Raw genomic sequence first — 18057 nt, forward strand, 5'->3', positions numbered from 1 at the left:
GTATATAATTCTAAATCAAGCAGCTGCCTTATGAGTATCATAGATAGGTAACATCGTCCACACTGTATTTACTGTGTTTCTTAAACTTTATTAAAAATACATAATGGTTACAGAGGGTAAGCAGCAAACATAAACAACACCAAGAATTTAGAAGTGCATGATGCACGCTCTATTACAATACCTATTGCATATTAACATGTATCTTAATTACATGAGTTTGAAAATCAGACCAGGGTATCGTGGTTATCGTGGTTTTAAAATGATCTTAGGTTAGGTTAGTCCTTTAAGTTATTTTAGGTCTGTGATAATAGGATATATGTTTCTAGTTCTAGGGTGTATTTTTGGGTACAGATAAAAAATATTTTAAACCAACAATAACTGAAATCGTGATAAGATAAATGTGTTTGCTTTTTCACTTTCAGCGGTCGCGTAAATATCTGACACGATCTTATTTGTAGAGCCATAAGAGCGTGTCATATATTTTTGCGACCTTCGAAGAGTAACATACTATTGCAGGTGTCTGTACCTCCAAAGTTGAAAAGGCATTCGCTGGTAGCGGAACGTGAATACTCACGTTCAGCAACTGCGTGGTGAAAACATTAAGTGCTTTATACGTTTGCTTACCGTGCACTGATAGTTGATACAGTCAGTCCAGTAGTTGGATGCGGAGAACCGGGGCCGGACGACGGACGGGATGCCCTCGACCAGCGCCGCGCCCGTGCCCACCACGCCGCCCGCCGTGTGGTACATCGGCAGCGGGTTGTACATGCGGTCCCACCACTTCAGCCCCAGCATGTGCACTGTTGCCAGCACGATTAGAAGGTATCTGGTGAAGAGATAGGTGCTATTTTAAGCCGAGGTTCGAGAGAAGAGACCAACCAACCAATCAGACCAATTTGTTGTTCCGCCAGCAGAATCAGATAGCGCTGAGCAAGTTTCTTATTTGCGAACGTATGTTTGCTTTTAGAAAAAGTGTGTTTCACAGTGTATTCATGAGCATAATCCATTTTCGCTGTCAACGACGGAAAAAGTGGGTTCTTTCATTAATAGACTTCAAGAAAGTATAAATGAAGGTAATAACGATTATTACGAGGCACGATTGTGTTTGAGATCGCCATAGATAAGTAGAGGACACTGTGTACTAATCAATCAATAGTCCCTTAATGAGTTTAAAGTCTAATTTTCCTTTCCAATGAAAACACGTACGTCACCATAGATACAATTTCTCAAGTAAACACGACAGATTAATAGTATGTAATAGCTAGGTGAACACTAAACGTAAACAGCAAACTTGTCATATAGGTGTACTCGTCGTTCGAGATAACTACAAATTTGTTACGACCACGACTGGTCATGGATAATTTGGACCATAATTCGGATGCACGCCAGAGCACTGTTATAAACAAGTTCTAATCATAGAAGGTAGGATCCTATAGAAGTGGTATACGCGTGCCTCCGTGGGGGACAAAACATACGCAATGCGACACTATGATTGGTCGAATTTATTTGTTGCCCACCATAATCCATACTAAATTCACAGTGGGGAACAAATAAAATGTGAGACTGTGACAAGGACAAACAATAATAGCTCTTTCGCTGCTACTCCTACTGAGAGATACATAAGACTATCCTCTGTTCGGTCACTTTCCCCCACCTTTAATACCAGATCCAGTTATATACTAGATTCATGGTTCTAATACACTATAATAAACAAAATGCTTATTAAGTATCTAATAAAAAAAATTATAAATTATATTTGTTAACAAAGTTCTTTTCAATGAAATATTATTCTTATTCTTATCTATTGAGACCCGGAAAAGATGCAAATGTACAACATACTTGGAATTAGGCAGCACGGCAGCCTTCGGCATGCCAGTCGTGCCCGAAGTGTAGATGTAGAGCAGGGTGTCCTTATAGTGCGGCGGGTCGGTAACCAGCGGGTAGTCGGGCGGGTGGCGCTCCATCTCCGCGCCGAAGTCCAGGACGCCGGGCGCCGGCGTGCCGTTCAACTGGAACAGCTTCATGTCGGCCGGCAGCTGGCTGCGGACCTCGGCCACGGCTATCGGAATAAGTTACTTTATAATATAAGATGTTTCAACATACCTTAATTAAATGTAGGTGATTTAAAATAGGAAAATGCCTACTCCTCCTTCTTCCTCTAAAATTGGATGAAAGTATTCTAGAAGGATGTTTTTGATCTCTTACACAAGACACATATTTTATTTATTTCATGTACATAATTAAATAAAGATGAGGATGCTAGAGTAGGTAGGTACCTACTTAGGTTGTTTATCAGTATCATATTTGTTTTGTTAATATATTAATATGTACACAGCGAGGTGGTGGCTCATCCATACGCTGACTGGTCATGCTAACAATGTATTGCGAGGATCATAGTGATCATACCGTCCGCCATCTGGTCGGAGAACACGATGGCCTTCGCCTTGGCGACCTGGATGCAGTGCAGCAGCGACTTGTGGCGCAGGTTGCTGTTGATGAGTGCGGACACGGCGCCGACAGTTAGAAGCCAGAGTACTAGTGCGAGGATCGTACCGTCCGCCATCTGGTCGGAGAACACGATGGCCTTCGCCTTGGCGACCTGGATGCAGTGCAGCAGCGGCTTGTGGCGCAGGTTGCTGTTGATGAGCGCGGACACAGCGCCGAGCTTGGCCATGCCGAGCCACGTCCACACGTACTCGGCGCAGTTGGGCATGAACACGCACACCACGTCGCCACGCTTCAGACCGGCGTGCTCTTGCATCACGCGTGACACTTGGTTAGATTTGGCAGCCATCTGTGAAGGATTCATGCGTTTAGTATGTATCTTTTACATTTAGTGTAGGATTTAATTTTAAAGGAAAACTGACAGATACGCCAGATTGGATTAATTACAGCAATAGGTACGATTAAAACCAAGATCAAAATTTTATATAAATACAGTTTATGTGCCAGTTATCATTAGGTACTTTTACTACATTTATTGCATGCTAAGATACCTAATATTTAATTACAATTTGCAAAACGGGAGTAACCAGACTAGTAATTTCTCTGACGACTAATTTAGTACCCGCTATTTTGGATAGATCGCTCCGGTTCTGCGAGTAGAGTACCTATTTCTGTACTGTACGCAGTCATTAGGTACAAACCCTTAAAGATTTAGCTACATGTTCGTAGTAGGTAGATATAGATTGGTTATTAATTGATACAAAAAATGCACCGTTTAGTGAATTTATATGCTTTATTCAAACAAGTATAAGTTTACAGCTAGGTAAGTAGGTACCTATGCCAAGACACTTCTATAAGTGTACTGGTAATACATAGTCAGTATCATGTATACACTTTTCGAACTATCTCTAGGATAATAAGTAGTCTATAAACTTACCAACTACAGGATCGCATACGGTCCTTTCCGTAAAACTATTGCCGCTTTTCTAAGCAGCATTCTATATAGATATTCTACATTTCGTTCGGCGATATCGCGGAAAAACCGCAGTAGTAGGTTATAGATAGATATGAGTCATGTCGGCAAGTAGCATTAGTGGCTATTCTACACCCTTCCATTAAGTATCAATGCATTTAATAAGTAGTAAGAAATGTCGTAGGTCTGGCGACCTTGGATCTACGCTGTAATCAGGCGAGGCTTCAGAACGACGACGTAAATAGATATAGGTAACTACGAGTACGTTCTCACATTATCAGTAGAATAACTACTTTCAGGGACTGTATCTAAGTAAATAAATACTTACCTATTGAGGTAGGACCTTGATCCTTTTAAGAACCAGACATCAGGCATCCATAATCAATTAGAATATTAGGGTTCATATTTACGAGTTTACATCTGATGTATTTACAATGATACAAATAAAATATACTTTGTAGTGTCCCTTCAGTTGTTGCCTGAGGATATTTAAATTTCAAAGCAGTCCAGTCCGCATTTTAAAAAGGTTCCGAATTTACAGTAGCGTCTATATTAAGATCAGATCACAGGATTTACGCACACGCCGGTCTTAAATCTTACCTACCTACTATAAATTAGAGATCACACATGGCATTGGTTTTTAGTAAGAATAAGCATGTGACTGTATGTGTGTCTGTGTGTGGTAATAGATAAGATAATATTAAAAACGGACTTTAGTAGGAAGGACTCATACCACGGCATTTTATATTTGCAGGTCCAGGTGCGATCGCCAACGACAATGAACAACAATATTAAGCAGCGCAGAACATGAGCGCCGCGTCGCCGAACGTCTATGACATTACCATCCTGCACTCCTCAGTCCTCACATCTCGTATCTCTCGTCGGAGATTTTCTCAGAGCTCCAAAGCAAAAGACGCGCCTGGCGTGAGCGCTGCTCGGTTTGGGGATAGTTGACACTGTGGAAACTTGCAACCTTCAGATTTTCTGATGAATCATGCCATTGAGTGTGACAGCAAATTAAACTACTCACCTCCTTGTAGGTCCAGGTGCGGTCTCCGACGACAATGAAGCAAGGCGCGTCGGGCATGAGCTCCGCGCGTTTTGTAAACAGCCCCGCAACCGTGGCATCCTGTAGCCCCCATATCTTCTGTCGGACGATGCCTTTCACATAGCGGCATAAGAATCTGGCGACAAAACAAGCAAATGAACACAGTGATATGAGAAATGACGAGTATGCTATTGATCTGAAGGGATCCGAGAACGGAATGATAGATGACAACACCTGAGAATGTAACTAATCTTGGTATGGTATGTTGCATCTGAATATATTGTTACAGGACGTTTAAATAAGAATTAGATGCCATGTATCTACAAATCGCTAAAAACTGGTAAGTACGATTGAAGTTTCCTCAGTGATTTAGGAACTCGGCACGTGCTATCAATACCCGCAGCTCAGTTATTTAATCATTCATAACTACTCTACGTGTTACCCATAATACCTAGTATACCTACCTATAGGTAGATATAGGTACATTATAACTAGTCGGCTACAAAGACAGGCTCTGACGAGCGTCACGCAGTGTAAAAGCGTCACCTGCTAAAGTTCACCGGGTTCCCATCGACACGACCACCTTCTAAACACGTGCTGCGTTAAAGATTAACCTTGCGACCAAGTCAGTGGTGTGTATCGATTTCGGAATGTTTCATTCGAAACACGTAAAATAGAAATATGGAATTCAATAAAATCTAGAAATATAGAGGATAGACAATTGCAACTACGCTTGAGTGCAGTAATGAAAACAGGACACCTTATATCGACTTTTCTATCAAAACACATTCGCAAAAACCTTCCCATAGCCTATCTGCAACAGCTATAATTGCTATTAACGCATTCTTTATCAAAATTCTTTATTCAAATACAATTCATTCAGATAAATACGTATTTATTTATACTTCAACCAACTCATACAGAATGTAGTTTTACCATTCATGAGTTTATTATATCATACAGCAGACAGTGCATATTAGGGTTGCAGACGTCAGTCATTCGCCGACCATCTAAGGTATGTACTTACCTATGGGTCAGTAAAATTCACATGTCATTGCAGTACCTACCAACCAGACCAGGAAACAGCTTTTTTAATATTAGGAAAACTAATACAATATAATGATTTAATTGAGTACTAGACTGGTGCTTCCTTGCGCAATAACATTATTGGCAAGCGTCACCCTACCATGTTACGGGAATTTTAATCAATACCGAACTACCTAAGGTTTGCAGTCAGCATCCATAGTGCATAGTAGCCGATAAGACTACGCACCAAAAGTATGTGATCTGCCACCCTCAAATACTTTTCCAAATAGAGATATATCTCGACAGTTTCCGTTAAAACGTATCTGCAACAATGGTGTTCTGGAGAGACATAGGTAGGTATCTAGATACTTTTGGCGTCAGGGTGTCGGGTCAGTCAGGCTGACGCTTTTGATGCTAGCTTTAGGTACTTACCTGCTGAGTAAACCGGTTTAACTTACTTATTTTCGATTATTGTTTATAGATTAACGGAACAATTAAGAAAAATGATTAGACTAGGAATGATTAATCATAACCATCCTAAAATAGTTATTTACGATACAAGTGCGGACAAGATACCTATTCGCACGTGTATCGTACGTTTTACAGTACATATGGCCCTTTAAACTTTTGACATACGCACGAAAAGTGCTATTTTACGCACTAGTGCGGGAAAATAGGACCATATGTACTGTAAATAATAATTATAAACTTGTAGGTATTAGGTACGCTCCTCCTTAGTTCCTTAACTTGAAACTTCCCTCATAATAACTATGCATAAGAATTGTAAGTCGGCATTAGCTTGCAAGTTTTATGAATTGCGACTGGTTTGGTTGGTTGCATTAGCGTGCAATATTAGCATGGACATGTAGAAGCCATTCGAATGCACTGCGGCGCGGCCGCGCGATCCCGGTGGCGCAGTTTGACGCAAGCGGCGCCGCCGTAATCCCATAATTCAATGAAGACAGCTGGCCTTGCACTTTAGGAATCGGCGGAGAAACAACAACAAACTGTCAAAATTTGAACTTCGGATATTGACAAAATACTTACCTATTTTTTGCCGAGCTACTTACTCATTTATTAGATGCCGTAACGAGTAGATATCGATCGGTTTGAAGTTGTGCTCAACTCCATCATCTGACCATTCTGACCAGCTCATTGACAAATTTTTGCAAAACTTTAACTCAATCGAACACCAAAAGATGCAAGATACAGTATACCTTCTTGACAACGGTTATTTTTATGTTTTCCCGGTGGTTCAGTTCGGCTACTACCTACCTAATATAGGTAGTACATATAATAACATTATGTTAGTTAATTTTAATGAGACTGCCATGTGACCGTCCAACCCGAAGGGGAAACTAGTGCAATTAAGTATCTATTTATTATCCTTATATTGGATTAATGACGTCAGCATCTAATTATGAGAGACGTGTGTCTTAATGCCAAATTATTTGTTACAATGTTGATACAGATTTAATTTCTAATCGTTGTCGCATAGATAGCATGCGCATCGTCTCCGGCCAACCGGTATACGTTTGAGCTCCGATTACTAGGGTTGCCAACTTGCCATTGCCATAGGATACCTAATATATAATAGGTATTTAGCCTCTGTGTACTTTACGAAACACATAAAGTGCGCTAAAATACTTTTCACCACACCAGCTCGGAAAGGCTTACTTTGCACTTCAAAAACGGATAATCAGTAATTCACATGTGAGGCAAAGTAATCAAATGCAAATTTTGAGTTGGTTTCTTATGTTTGCTGGTAGAATTGACTTTTAAATGATGATTTTGAATGATAAATATTTAATAACATTCATTTGAATTTGATTTGGTTTGATTTTGTTTGATATTTTAGGTACATTTAATATTTGCTTCGGGTTGGTGTGGTGAAAAATTTTGTGTTTCACTCGGGGGCAAATTTTGTTTAACTCTCGTGCTTTGAAACCCTCGCAACGCACAAGATTCCATTTTAAGAATTTTGGAATCTTTCGCTTGCTCGGGTATCAATATTAGCACGAGCGGTTAAACAACAACTTTGCCCCCTTGTAAAACAAATAACTATTATTTTAAACTGAAACTAAAATAAGCAAAAAAATATGTACTTAGGTACCTAAGTAATAAAGAAATACTAATTTTTTTTCACGTGTACCTTATTTTTTGATACTTTAAACCGCCATCTATTATTACTATTTACTATATTATTAAAAAAAAAACCGGCAACCCATACGTAACGTATAGTTGTTACGGATCTCAAGGAATGGTTTTCTCGGTAAGTGGTTGTCTGGTTGTAGTAACAGCCGAGTAGTTACAGTACCGTAGCTATTCTACGCACGCGGCTGCTGCATCCAAAATAGCTCCGCGTAAACATTCGATAGGTCAAACAACCTCGATAAACACTGGCTTAGTAGAGATTGATCCATGCAATCAAGCTATCAGAAGTTCCATTCCAGATCAACAGTTACATGAGTGTAGGGACATGACGCTTTCTTGATCCTTACATGAGAGCAAAAAATGACACTTTTGGTAGGTACTTAGGAAAAATTCAAATTGAATAAAAATCGATCAACTGATTTTTTTTAACTGATTGTCTTCCTTCTTGAATAAAGTTTTTTTATGATTCTGTTGCGTCCTCTGTGACCTTTAAATATCAAATTAAATTAAAATCATTTTCGGAAATTGAGAAACCATTTTACTATATATAATACTAATCAAATGGATATCCTTATTGAATAAATATTTTTATGAATAATGCTGGTGCGTCCTGTAACCTTAAGTTTAAAATAATTATTTCTTGCAAAAGTTGGGCTGCATTGCAAAAACTAAAAGTTAATTATTTTAACCCTTTACCAGGCTGACAGTTCTTAAATATCAATCGAATGTCAGTCTTACTGATCGAAAATAGAACACATGTTTGAAGTGCCGTTTATGTGGGAAATATATATCCCTTAGCCTGGTAAAGGGTTAACTACTCAAAGGGACAGCTGGTCTAAATGTCTGCATGGCGATATGCAATATGGTAAACTGAGAGTATGCCAAGGGCAGTGAGTCAGGAACGAATTAAAATAGGTGGCAGACGGGTTTCGCGGGCTTTCGGGAGGACGGCCCACCGCAGACAACTCGTTAACGTTACGTGACAAGTATTGTTTGCTCAATATTTGAGTAAGAAACAAATATACTTACATATCGTGAAACTATAAGTTTTCAAACGAATAGGACATGAATAATTTTAGAAAAGTCAATTGCTTAGGTACCTACTTTACTACTTATTTTTTCTACAAATGATTTGTCGAAAGCGAGTCATGTCAAAATCTTTGATTATGATTAGTAAATTAATATATGTACCTAGGTAATGGAAATGGACCAGGGCTGCCAGTACATAAATCTTGATTATACGATCCAGTGCCCGAAATTATACGAAATTCGATTGCATTATACGAGTACAAAAAAAAGGAACGATTAATTTTAAATTGATTTTTTAAAAACAGGCGAATTTCGGTTTTGCGGTAAGCCCCCAAATTGCGGGGATCTTTCTCTTTTACCCTAATGAAGGCGTAATATGAGTGACAGAGAAGGATGCCCGCAATTTGTGGACTTGGATTTTCGCGGTTACAGCCCACGTTGACGTCTATTTAGTGTGTAGTATTGGCACACGGTTTTTTTGAAGCATTGTCAGTAGTTTGACATCGGTGTTTTTTTTCGTATCCAATTATACCGATTGACGAACTATACGTAATAGATACGAAAAAAATTCGATTATACGAATTTCGTATCCAATTCTACGATCTGGCAGCCCTATGTACCTATCCCTATCCCTGCTTGATTTTAACAGGTTGCTTTATTATTTCTACCGTTTAATTTGTATTGTGGTATTTGTAGCATTGTTAGAAATCAAATAAAATGTAAGGAGGCCTCATTAAAGTTTTAAACCTAATTTAGATCGATCCTACTATTAAATACATGTAGTAAGGGGTCATCCATTAATTACGTCACACGAATTTCTAGGTTTTTTTACCCCTCCCCCCTCCTTGTCACACTTGGTCACATTTGGCAAACCCCTCCCCCCTGGTGTGACGTCACATTTCTTCAACGAAATCGGCAAATATTTATTTAATATTTTATCAAAACTGATTAAGAAATAAAATTAAACGAATAAAAACGATTATCGTTTCAAAAACTTGTTATTTAAATGTATATTTAGCGTATAAAATAATTTAAATAAATTTTCGGTTACTGATGAAGTTAAAGTGACGTCACAAAGTTTGTGACTCCTCCTCCCCCTTGTCACAACATGTCACATTTTCTTGACCCCTCCCTCCCCCTAAACGTGTGATGTAATTAATGGATGACCCCTAAACAGTTGCAAACATCGTCGCAGCGCGCCCCCGAAACGAGGTGGCGAATGTAGGTGGCGGCGATCGATCGAACAACCCACGTACGTATACATAAACATAGGAGAAATCGTTCAGGGCCGACCTTCAACTCGCAGGACACCGGAATACGAGAGATAATGGTCCTTGTTATAGCCCCCACTTTGTTTTTCCATTGCATCGACCGAAAGCGCATTGAACTATTAAACATAAGTACCTACTGCATTTGTAACCTATAAGGCAGTTCAATAACTTACATATAATATAAGTACTTATTAATACTTATGGATTGGGTAAGGTTAGGCGATAGACGCGAGAGAATGGTTATACCTATCCTTATATCCATGTGCGCTTCTAAAATGTTTACTTTAACATCGGCTACACATATAGGTATTTAACTATTAATTCAATTACTTTGTACTCTAGAGGATAAAGTGCAACTTCGCACACTAATTTCGAAGAATAAAGAGTGCTTTTCCGAGCGGGTAGATGTGGTGAAAACAATATTATTTTATATAGAATTTCATGTTGTAAAAACGTACGTAATCTCATCGTCTAATTTAGTTTTAATAGCATCCCCAGTCGTATGGTAAGGTTAGGTTAGGCATTAAGTAAACTAAAATCACAATGGTTTTGTATGTCATCAACATTCATGGTTATTAGTTTAATGGACCATTTCAATATTTATCTACATGTTTTTTAACGTTTGCTTTATAGTCTACTACATTACATATGATTATTATTTAAATTTTGATCATTATTGAAGATAGGTAAATTTATTTGTATCATTCGGAATTCGGATAAGTACCTAGCTTTCCGCTCCATGGTATAATTTTTGCGAGGAGCAAGACTATGGGTGATATTACATGTCTAATATCTTTGTCCAATGTATATTGCTTAATGAGAGCGTGAGACGCAGTGACATTGGACAAAGAAATCGGACAGGTGGAATACCACCCTAAAGTACCAGGATTCGTAATGCGTATTCCAACTTACCAAAGTATGAATTTTGGCTCGAAGCGATATGGCTAGCGCCACTTAAGCGCCATCGATTGGAATAGCTCTAATTTTACGAGCTCATAGTTTAATATTTCTCCTCGGTGACCGATCTACGTACTATTGATCCATTAATTTACCATAAAAATAGACACACATGGTGTATGTCCTTGGTATTTTAGAAACTTACGATTGTCTGATAAATTGACATATTCTCAATATTATTTTAGATTGACTTAAAAAATAATCCGGCTATTTTATTCTGGATGTAGTGATTAAAGTATGTAATATAAAAAAATCTGGTTCATGTGTCAATTGTGTCATCCTACTAACTCTACACGTACTTAAAAAAAATAATCATAATATCCTCCTTCATAGTTGGGAAAATTAGTTGAATAGGTATTGTTTTGAGAAAAACCGTCATCTCATGCTTAAAATGCATACATATTATTATGTAATAATTGTAATACATACCATTATAATACAGATCATGACAGCGCGTTGAGCTATTATTATTTTAATTGCGTTTAGAAAATGTTTGAGGAGACCAGATGTTTTATAATAAGTATAATAAAAGAGTAAAACATAATAATCGGTCTTGCCAGACGCAGGGCCGCGTCGTGAGCGTTAAGTGCAGTGAAGCTCGAAGACTGCAGTCCGTTACGATAACGGAGTCCAAAATACCGACACGTTTGATGGCGCTTCAGGGAAACGAAAATCCCGTCTGATCAATACTAATCCAAATTGGTGAATGGTAAAAACTTTTTCCTTAAAAAAAGAGGTTTTTTCCCAGCTTGTAAAGTTGTATGTATATATAACTATTATATTTATTGATTACTTACTACCCGACTAGTAAATATCTAATAGATTGTAGAGGATAAGATAGAAATGTTTTAAGTTATAAAAAAAACAGAGTTTAGCAACATTTAATGGGTATGTGTTTTGTTAAATGATTAATTAGGTACCTATATGTGACGTTCTACGGCAGAAGGTACCTTATGGCGGCTGGCGCTTACGTCGCATAGCGCCGCAATAATATTGGAGTGGCGTTAATAATAGCGTAAGCGCCAACCGCCATAAGGTACCTTTTGCCGTGGAACGTCACATATTATGTTTCAAGCATAGGCCCAGGTATTGAATAGTTGGTGGATTTAAAACGAGTAAGTAAACACACATATATGATGATGGCGGAGATACAACAATACAGACATACTTCATATCTACCGATGGGTACGAATGATAAGGCACGTATGAAGCTTTTATCATTTTCATTAATCTGACCATGCAGTTTTACGCAGTGCCGGATTAACCAATAAGCAAAACAAGCACGTGCTTAGGGCACCACGTTCAGGGGGGGGCACCAAAATGCCAGGTTGTAAAAGGTGAACAAATTTAAAATTAGGGACAGACACATCGTTTTTACCACACGATTTTTTTTAGCTGTCCAAAAACTAATTTGCAAAAATAATGGCGCGTAATTCTTTGGGAAACAATCGCTAATTCACAACGCTTACTAACAACCCGTCTCGATTTGACCTTACGCGGAGGCCCTTAAAGTCATGGAAAAAAATCTTGCTTTCGGGCTTGCGGCCAGCCGAGTTTTTCGACATAGGTTACCGATTTTATAGCGAATTTTGCTCTCTTGCACGCCAGATTTGTCGGCCAAGCCGAGTTGCTCCTTAGCCGCGATCCTGAGACCAGTGAGACCTAACTGTCAAAGTGTTATAAGGGGCCCCGTGAAAGCCGAAAACTAAAAGCATCCTATCAAGTAGCGCTTTCGAGTGAAGCCAAAGAGCGAGCAGTAGAAGTGTCGTGATTACATGCATAGATTCGATTTCAAGCCACTCTTTTGCAGTTCGGCGTAAGGTCTTATGCGAGGTCTTCTGCCTTATGGCAAAGTTGATCAACTGCCTTAATTACACTTGGGCGTGGATCCAAATCCAAGCTTTCCTCTTTCGCAGCTGGGCCTTCTGCCTTGCTCACACTTCACATTCACTTGGTCAATTCCAAGCTCTGCTTTCTTGCATCTTTTCTGTATGAAAACAACCTCGCTGAAACCCTTAAATATCGAGCCCTATGCGAAGCTAGGCTGATAGAAAACTGTCCCATCCCTTCTCTGTATGAAATCCTGGATTCGCGCCTGGTTGGAACTTAAAGTAAAAATGTACAACTGTCTATCAAATTGCGTTTTTTATATCGAAAAATTTTCGCGCTCGCTTCGCTCGCGTTTACAATAACATTATAACATAGATAAAGATGACATTCAGGTGGCAACTGCAGTAGCATTACTCTGTTGTAAGGTTCCCTAGTAGCATTTTCGTTGGGGCCTACGGTGCCAACGGTAGGGAAAACGTTGGGATGAGGTTCGTTCCGTAGCCAACATTAATTTTGTATTGGCCCACCATCGCATTTACCAACATTCGCTGTGGCACAGATGCCCAACAATGGGCCTTTGTGTATTTTGGTACCGTTGGCTAAACAACGATAATATTCGTTGGCCCAATGATGACATATATCGCATTTACCAACATTGGCAGTGGCAGTGATGCCCAACAATGGGCCTTTGTGTATTTTGCTACCGTTCGCTAAACAACGATAACATTCGTTGGCCCAATGGTGACGAATACCGCATTTACCAACATTGGCTGTGGCACGGATGCCCAACAATGGGCCTTTGTGTATTTTGGTAACATTGGCTAGTCAAGGATATCATCCGATGGCCCAATGATGACAAATATCGCATTTACCAACATTGGCTGTGGCACTGATACCCAACAATGGGCCTTTGTTTATTTTGGTAACGTTGGCTAATCGACGATATCATCCGATGGCCCAATGACGACAAATATCGCATTTACCAACATGGGCTGTAGCATTGATGCCCAACAATGGGCCTTTGTGTATTTTGGTAACGTTGGCTAATCAACGATATCATCCGATGGCCCAATGATGACAAAAATCGCATTTACCAACATTGGCTGTGGCACTGTTGGCCAACAATGGGCCTTTGTTTATTTTGGTAACGTTGGCTAATCAACGATATCATCCGATGGCCCAATGACGACAAATATCACATTTACCAACATTGGCTGTAGCATTGATGCCCAACAACGGGCCTTTGTTTATTTTGGTAACGATGGCTAATCAACGATATCATCCGATGGCCCAATGACGACAAATATCGCATTTACCAACATTGACTGTAGCATTGATGCCCAACAATGGGCCTTTGTGTATTTTGGTAACGTTGGCTAATCAACGATATCATCCGATGGCCCAATGATGACTAATATCGCATTTACCAACATTGACTGTGGCACTGATGCCCAATAATGGGCCTTTGTTTATTTTGGTAACGTTGGCTAATCAACGATATCATACGATGGCCCAATGACGACAAATATCGCATTTACCAACATTGGCTGTAGCATTGAGGCCCAACAATGGGCCTTTCTGTATTTTGTTACCGTTCGCTAAACAACGATAACATTCGTTGGCCCAATGGTGACGAATACCGCATTTACCAACATTGGCTGTGGAACGGATGCCCAACAATGGGCCTTTGTGTATTTTGGTAACGTTGGCTAGTCAAAGATATCATCCGATGGCCCAATGATGACAAATATCGTATTTACCAACATTGGCTGTGGCACTGACGCCTAACAATGGGCCTTTGTGTATTTTGGTACCGGTGGCTAAACAACAATAACATTCGTTGGCCCAGTGAGCACAAATATAGCATTTACCAACATTGGCTGTGGTACTGATGCCCAACAATACCAGTTGAGTTTGCTTGTGGCGTCACTAGATGGCGTTACTGTCTCCAAACATCGAAGTTATAGTTATTTTCTCGATTATTCCGGATATAATCATAATATTTTTTAAATGTAACTTATAAATCTAATAGCTATAACTATAAAATTTATACATAAATTTAAAAAATTGTATTTTACCAACATTTTCTCAATTTAAATCTCAAAAAACATAAATCTCGCTTACGAAGTTTCGAAGTGCGGTTAGTATATATACAAATTAGAGTGTATAGTAAGTGTACTTGCTTCGGCAGTACATATACTAAAATTGGAACGATACAGAGAAGATTAACAACAACTGCTGCCTAGCCTAGGGCCTTCATGTGGATACAACCAATACCTACCGTAGTGTAATTGTAATATTTATCAGCAAAGGCCCAACGTCGTATTACACAACCACTTACTTAACGTAGGGTAACTGTAGGACTCGTAAACAAAAGCCCATTACATAATTAAACTGTAGGCACACTATAAATTACACAACTATTTACCTACGGTAGTATTGTAAGAATCCTATACAAGGCCCAACGTTAAAGTTACAATGTTGGCCCTTTGTGGGACAAGCTGTGTTGGGCCTTCAACCTGGTGCACGACTACCTACCGACCTACCTGACTTGCCGTTGGGTAATTGTTGAATTTGCAAACAGAAGCACAACGAAAAAATTGCCCTTTTTTATTTTTTTGCAGTTGGCCCTACAGCAAGCCATACGGCCAAATGTAACAATTAACCAACCATCAAACAAAAGTGTATAGGACCAACCACGGCCCAACCAAAACCACCACCGTTGAATAATTGTATGATTTATTTAAATAGGCCCAACGAAAAAATTACTCTAATGGCCCTCTGTTGGGAATCTTGGGGAGGGCCTTTGTCGAGGGCCCTCCAGCAAATCGTACGGCCAAATGTAACAATTAACCAACCATCAAACAAATGTGTATAGGCCCAACCACGGCCCAACCAAAACCACCACCGTTGAATAATTGTATGATTTATTTAAATAGGCCCAACGAATAAATTACTCTTATGGCCCTCTGTTGGGAATCTTCGGGAGGGCCTTTGTCGAGGGCCCTCCAGCAAATCGTACGGCCAAATATAACGGTTGCCCAACTAATACGTAAACAAAGGCCCAACAAAATCCCTACAAGAAAATGCTATTAGGGTTACTGCTACAGCACTGTAAATTTTCGTGATAAAATGATGTGACTGATTTCCATTCTCAGCTGTAACGCGGCAATGAACGTCACTCAACTTACCAAAAAATTCAATGTAATCTCGATGACCCTACGGTGCCCCCTCGCACCATGGTCTAGAAATGCTTAGGGCATCAAAATATCTTAATCCGGCACTGAGTTTTAGCCGAATAGGTCCAATTACTGAAATAGCTAAATAAACGGCCAAGAGTAGGTATGTGAGGCCATGCTCAGAGTGTAGAGTTCCGTAGTTCTGTCATAATAACCTGAATCAAGTATTCAATATGTACATTACAAACTAAATGAAGTACTTAATACTACCTAACTTCGCTTCGCACCGCTTTTTACGTCTTTTTGCTAAGAACGGACTTTTGCGATAACTCAAAAACGGCTAACCGATCATGTTCGCTATAATTATTATTTTCATTGAAAGTAGGTATTTATTAAGCTTTATTTTCACGATTTTTATAAGTACATATATATTTTTTTGATCCGTGGTACAAAAGTTAGAGGGGACGCGTATTTTTTTTTATTTCGGAGCGATTATTTCCAAAATATTTAGGTACTTTATAAAAATATTGTTTCTGAAAACTCCTATTAGTTTTGAAAGACACCCTACACCGTAGGGTTGAAGCGAAAAAAATCATCCCTACTTTACGTGTCCCCCTAAAAAATATTACTATGTACATCTTAATATACGCTTATTGCTCTCCATGATTGACAGTTGACGGGTTAATACACCCAAGACCATGTAGTCATTTGCACGGGCAGATTATGTATGCAAAAGAAGTCTTGATGAGCATACAAGGCACCCAAACCACGTCCGTGTGACCAAAACACTGGGAGCCGGTGTTCCTGGCGAAGGCATACGATCCGAGTTTATAATATTCTGGACACGTCATAAGTAAAAACTTTACCTACTCTATCCACATTTGGAAGATAACTACCGGCTCGGTTTCGGAATGAAAATTAATATTTCCGTTAAACAATTGTGACGTTGTAAAATATCCCAACAATGACAACCATTTATTAAATGTGCCTCGTATCGTACACCAAATTACGTATTTTCTACGTTGGAATCCTAATCCTATGTATAGTGTATTAGTAGATGCAATTTTAAATTAAATGAAATCGTTATTTTATCATTGCGGAAAAGTGTGCGTATAATTAACGCTAGCAGTAGGAGCGGTATAGGTACTTTAAGGTAGGGTAAATACGTAGTATTTATTATCCAAAGACCGAGTCATAGGGATATAGGTTTCAAATACCTATTGTTTTCCTTAAAGGTTTAGTTAAGGGATAGTAGGTATTTTATCTTACCAGCATCTACACAACTATTCCACTATTCTCTATTTGTAAATCTTCTGCGTTTTAATTTGTCGATCAATAGGTCCAGCGCAAAACAATTAGATTTCTGAATGAATAATAAAAATGTTCTTACTTGAGATCCCGGGGTAGAGTCTTGACGATTACGTAAATGCGTTTCCTGTAGCGGTATACACAGGGCGCGATCGCCAGGAGAGCGAAAATCGCGGCTTTGGAGAGCGTGCTCAGCACGGCGGCCATCGCGGCGGCCAGTGCCATGAGCGCCACGAGCGCTGCCAGCACCGCGTCCATGCTGGCGACGATCCCAATAGGCCACGCGACTATTATACACTAGTAACGCACTGCCGGAGCGACCGATCACACCGTTTGATGCGCGTCCATTGACACAAGTTTCGCCGTTATAATGCGCGCCGACACCACCGTGTGAGCGCCTCAGGCGGCCGCGCGTCAATGGCGAGCCGGGGCCGGAGCTCCCCTCGCAGCTGCACATGCGCCGACAACAGCTGATCCTTGCCACAGCCTAAGATAATAATACCGGCGTTATTCAAACTAAAACACTATTGCAATTTTTTACAGGAAACCGACGCTACATGACATACCTATTTCACTTCTAATTTTTGAGTGTTGGAATTCGGAAGATATTTTTTTAACATTTACATTTTTTTCATTTACCAAACAGGTTAGTAGCGTGAGGCTGGATTATTGAAAAGGGATGGTTTATAGCAAGTTTATAGCGCCATCTGTTAGAGCACAATGCAATCTGAACCTCCCCATTATATTCCCAGAGGGGCTACCGCGAAAACCAAAATTCGCAAATTGCGGGGATCTTTCTCTTTTACTCCAATGAAGGCGTAATTAGAGTGACAGAGA

General features: G+C 39.6%; 1 protein-coding gene across 2 annotated transcripts in view; it reads right to left on the bottom strand.

Moving 5' to 3' along the window:
- The window catches only part of LOC134790795 (long-chain fatty acid transport protein 4-like), a 29137-nt gene extending 11354 nt beyond the window's left edge, over positions 1–17783 (bottom strand). The window contains exons 1-5 of one of the 2 annotated variants that reach the window (XM_063761735.1): positions 17303–17783; positions 4449–4602; positions 2554–2794; positions 1840–2059; positions 625–826 (exon numbers count right to left, since the gene is read on the bottom strand). In XM_063761735.1, coding sequence (XP_063617805.1) covers positions 625–826; positions 1840–2059; positions 2554–2794; positions 4449–4602; positions 17303–17478 — 993 coding nt within the window. In that variant the 5' untranslated portion in view covers positions 17479–17783. Of the gene's footprint in view, positions 1–624; positions 827–1839; positions 2060–2406; positions 2512–2553; positions 2795–4448; positions 4603–17302 lie in introns of those variants that run through there. The other variant, XM_063761736.1, reaches the window with a different exon arrangement.
- Positions 17784–18057: the final 274 nt, after the last annotated feature.

This window comes from Cydia splendana, chromosome 5 (assembly GCF_910591565.1).
Source record: "Cydia splendana chromosome 5, ilCydSple1.2, whole genome shotgun sequence".
Taxonomy (NCBI): domain Eukaryota; kingdom Metazoa; phylum Arthropoda; class Insecta; order Lepidoptera; family Tortricidae; genus Cydia; species Cydia splendana.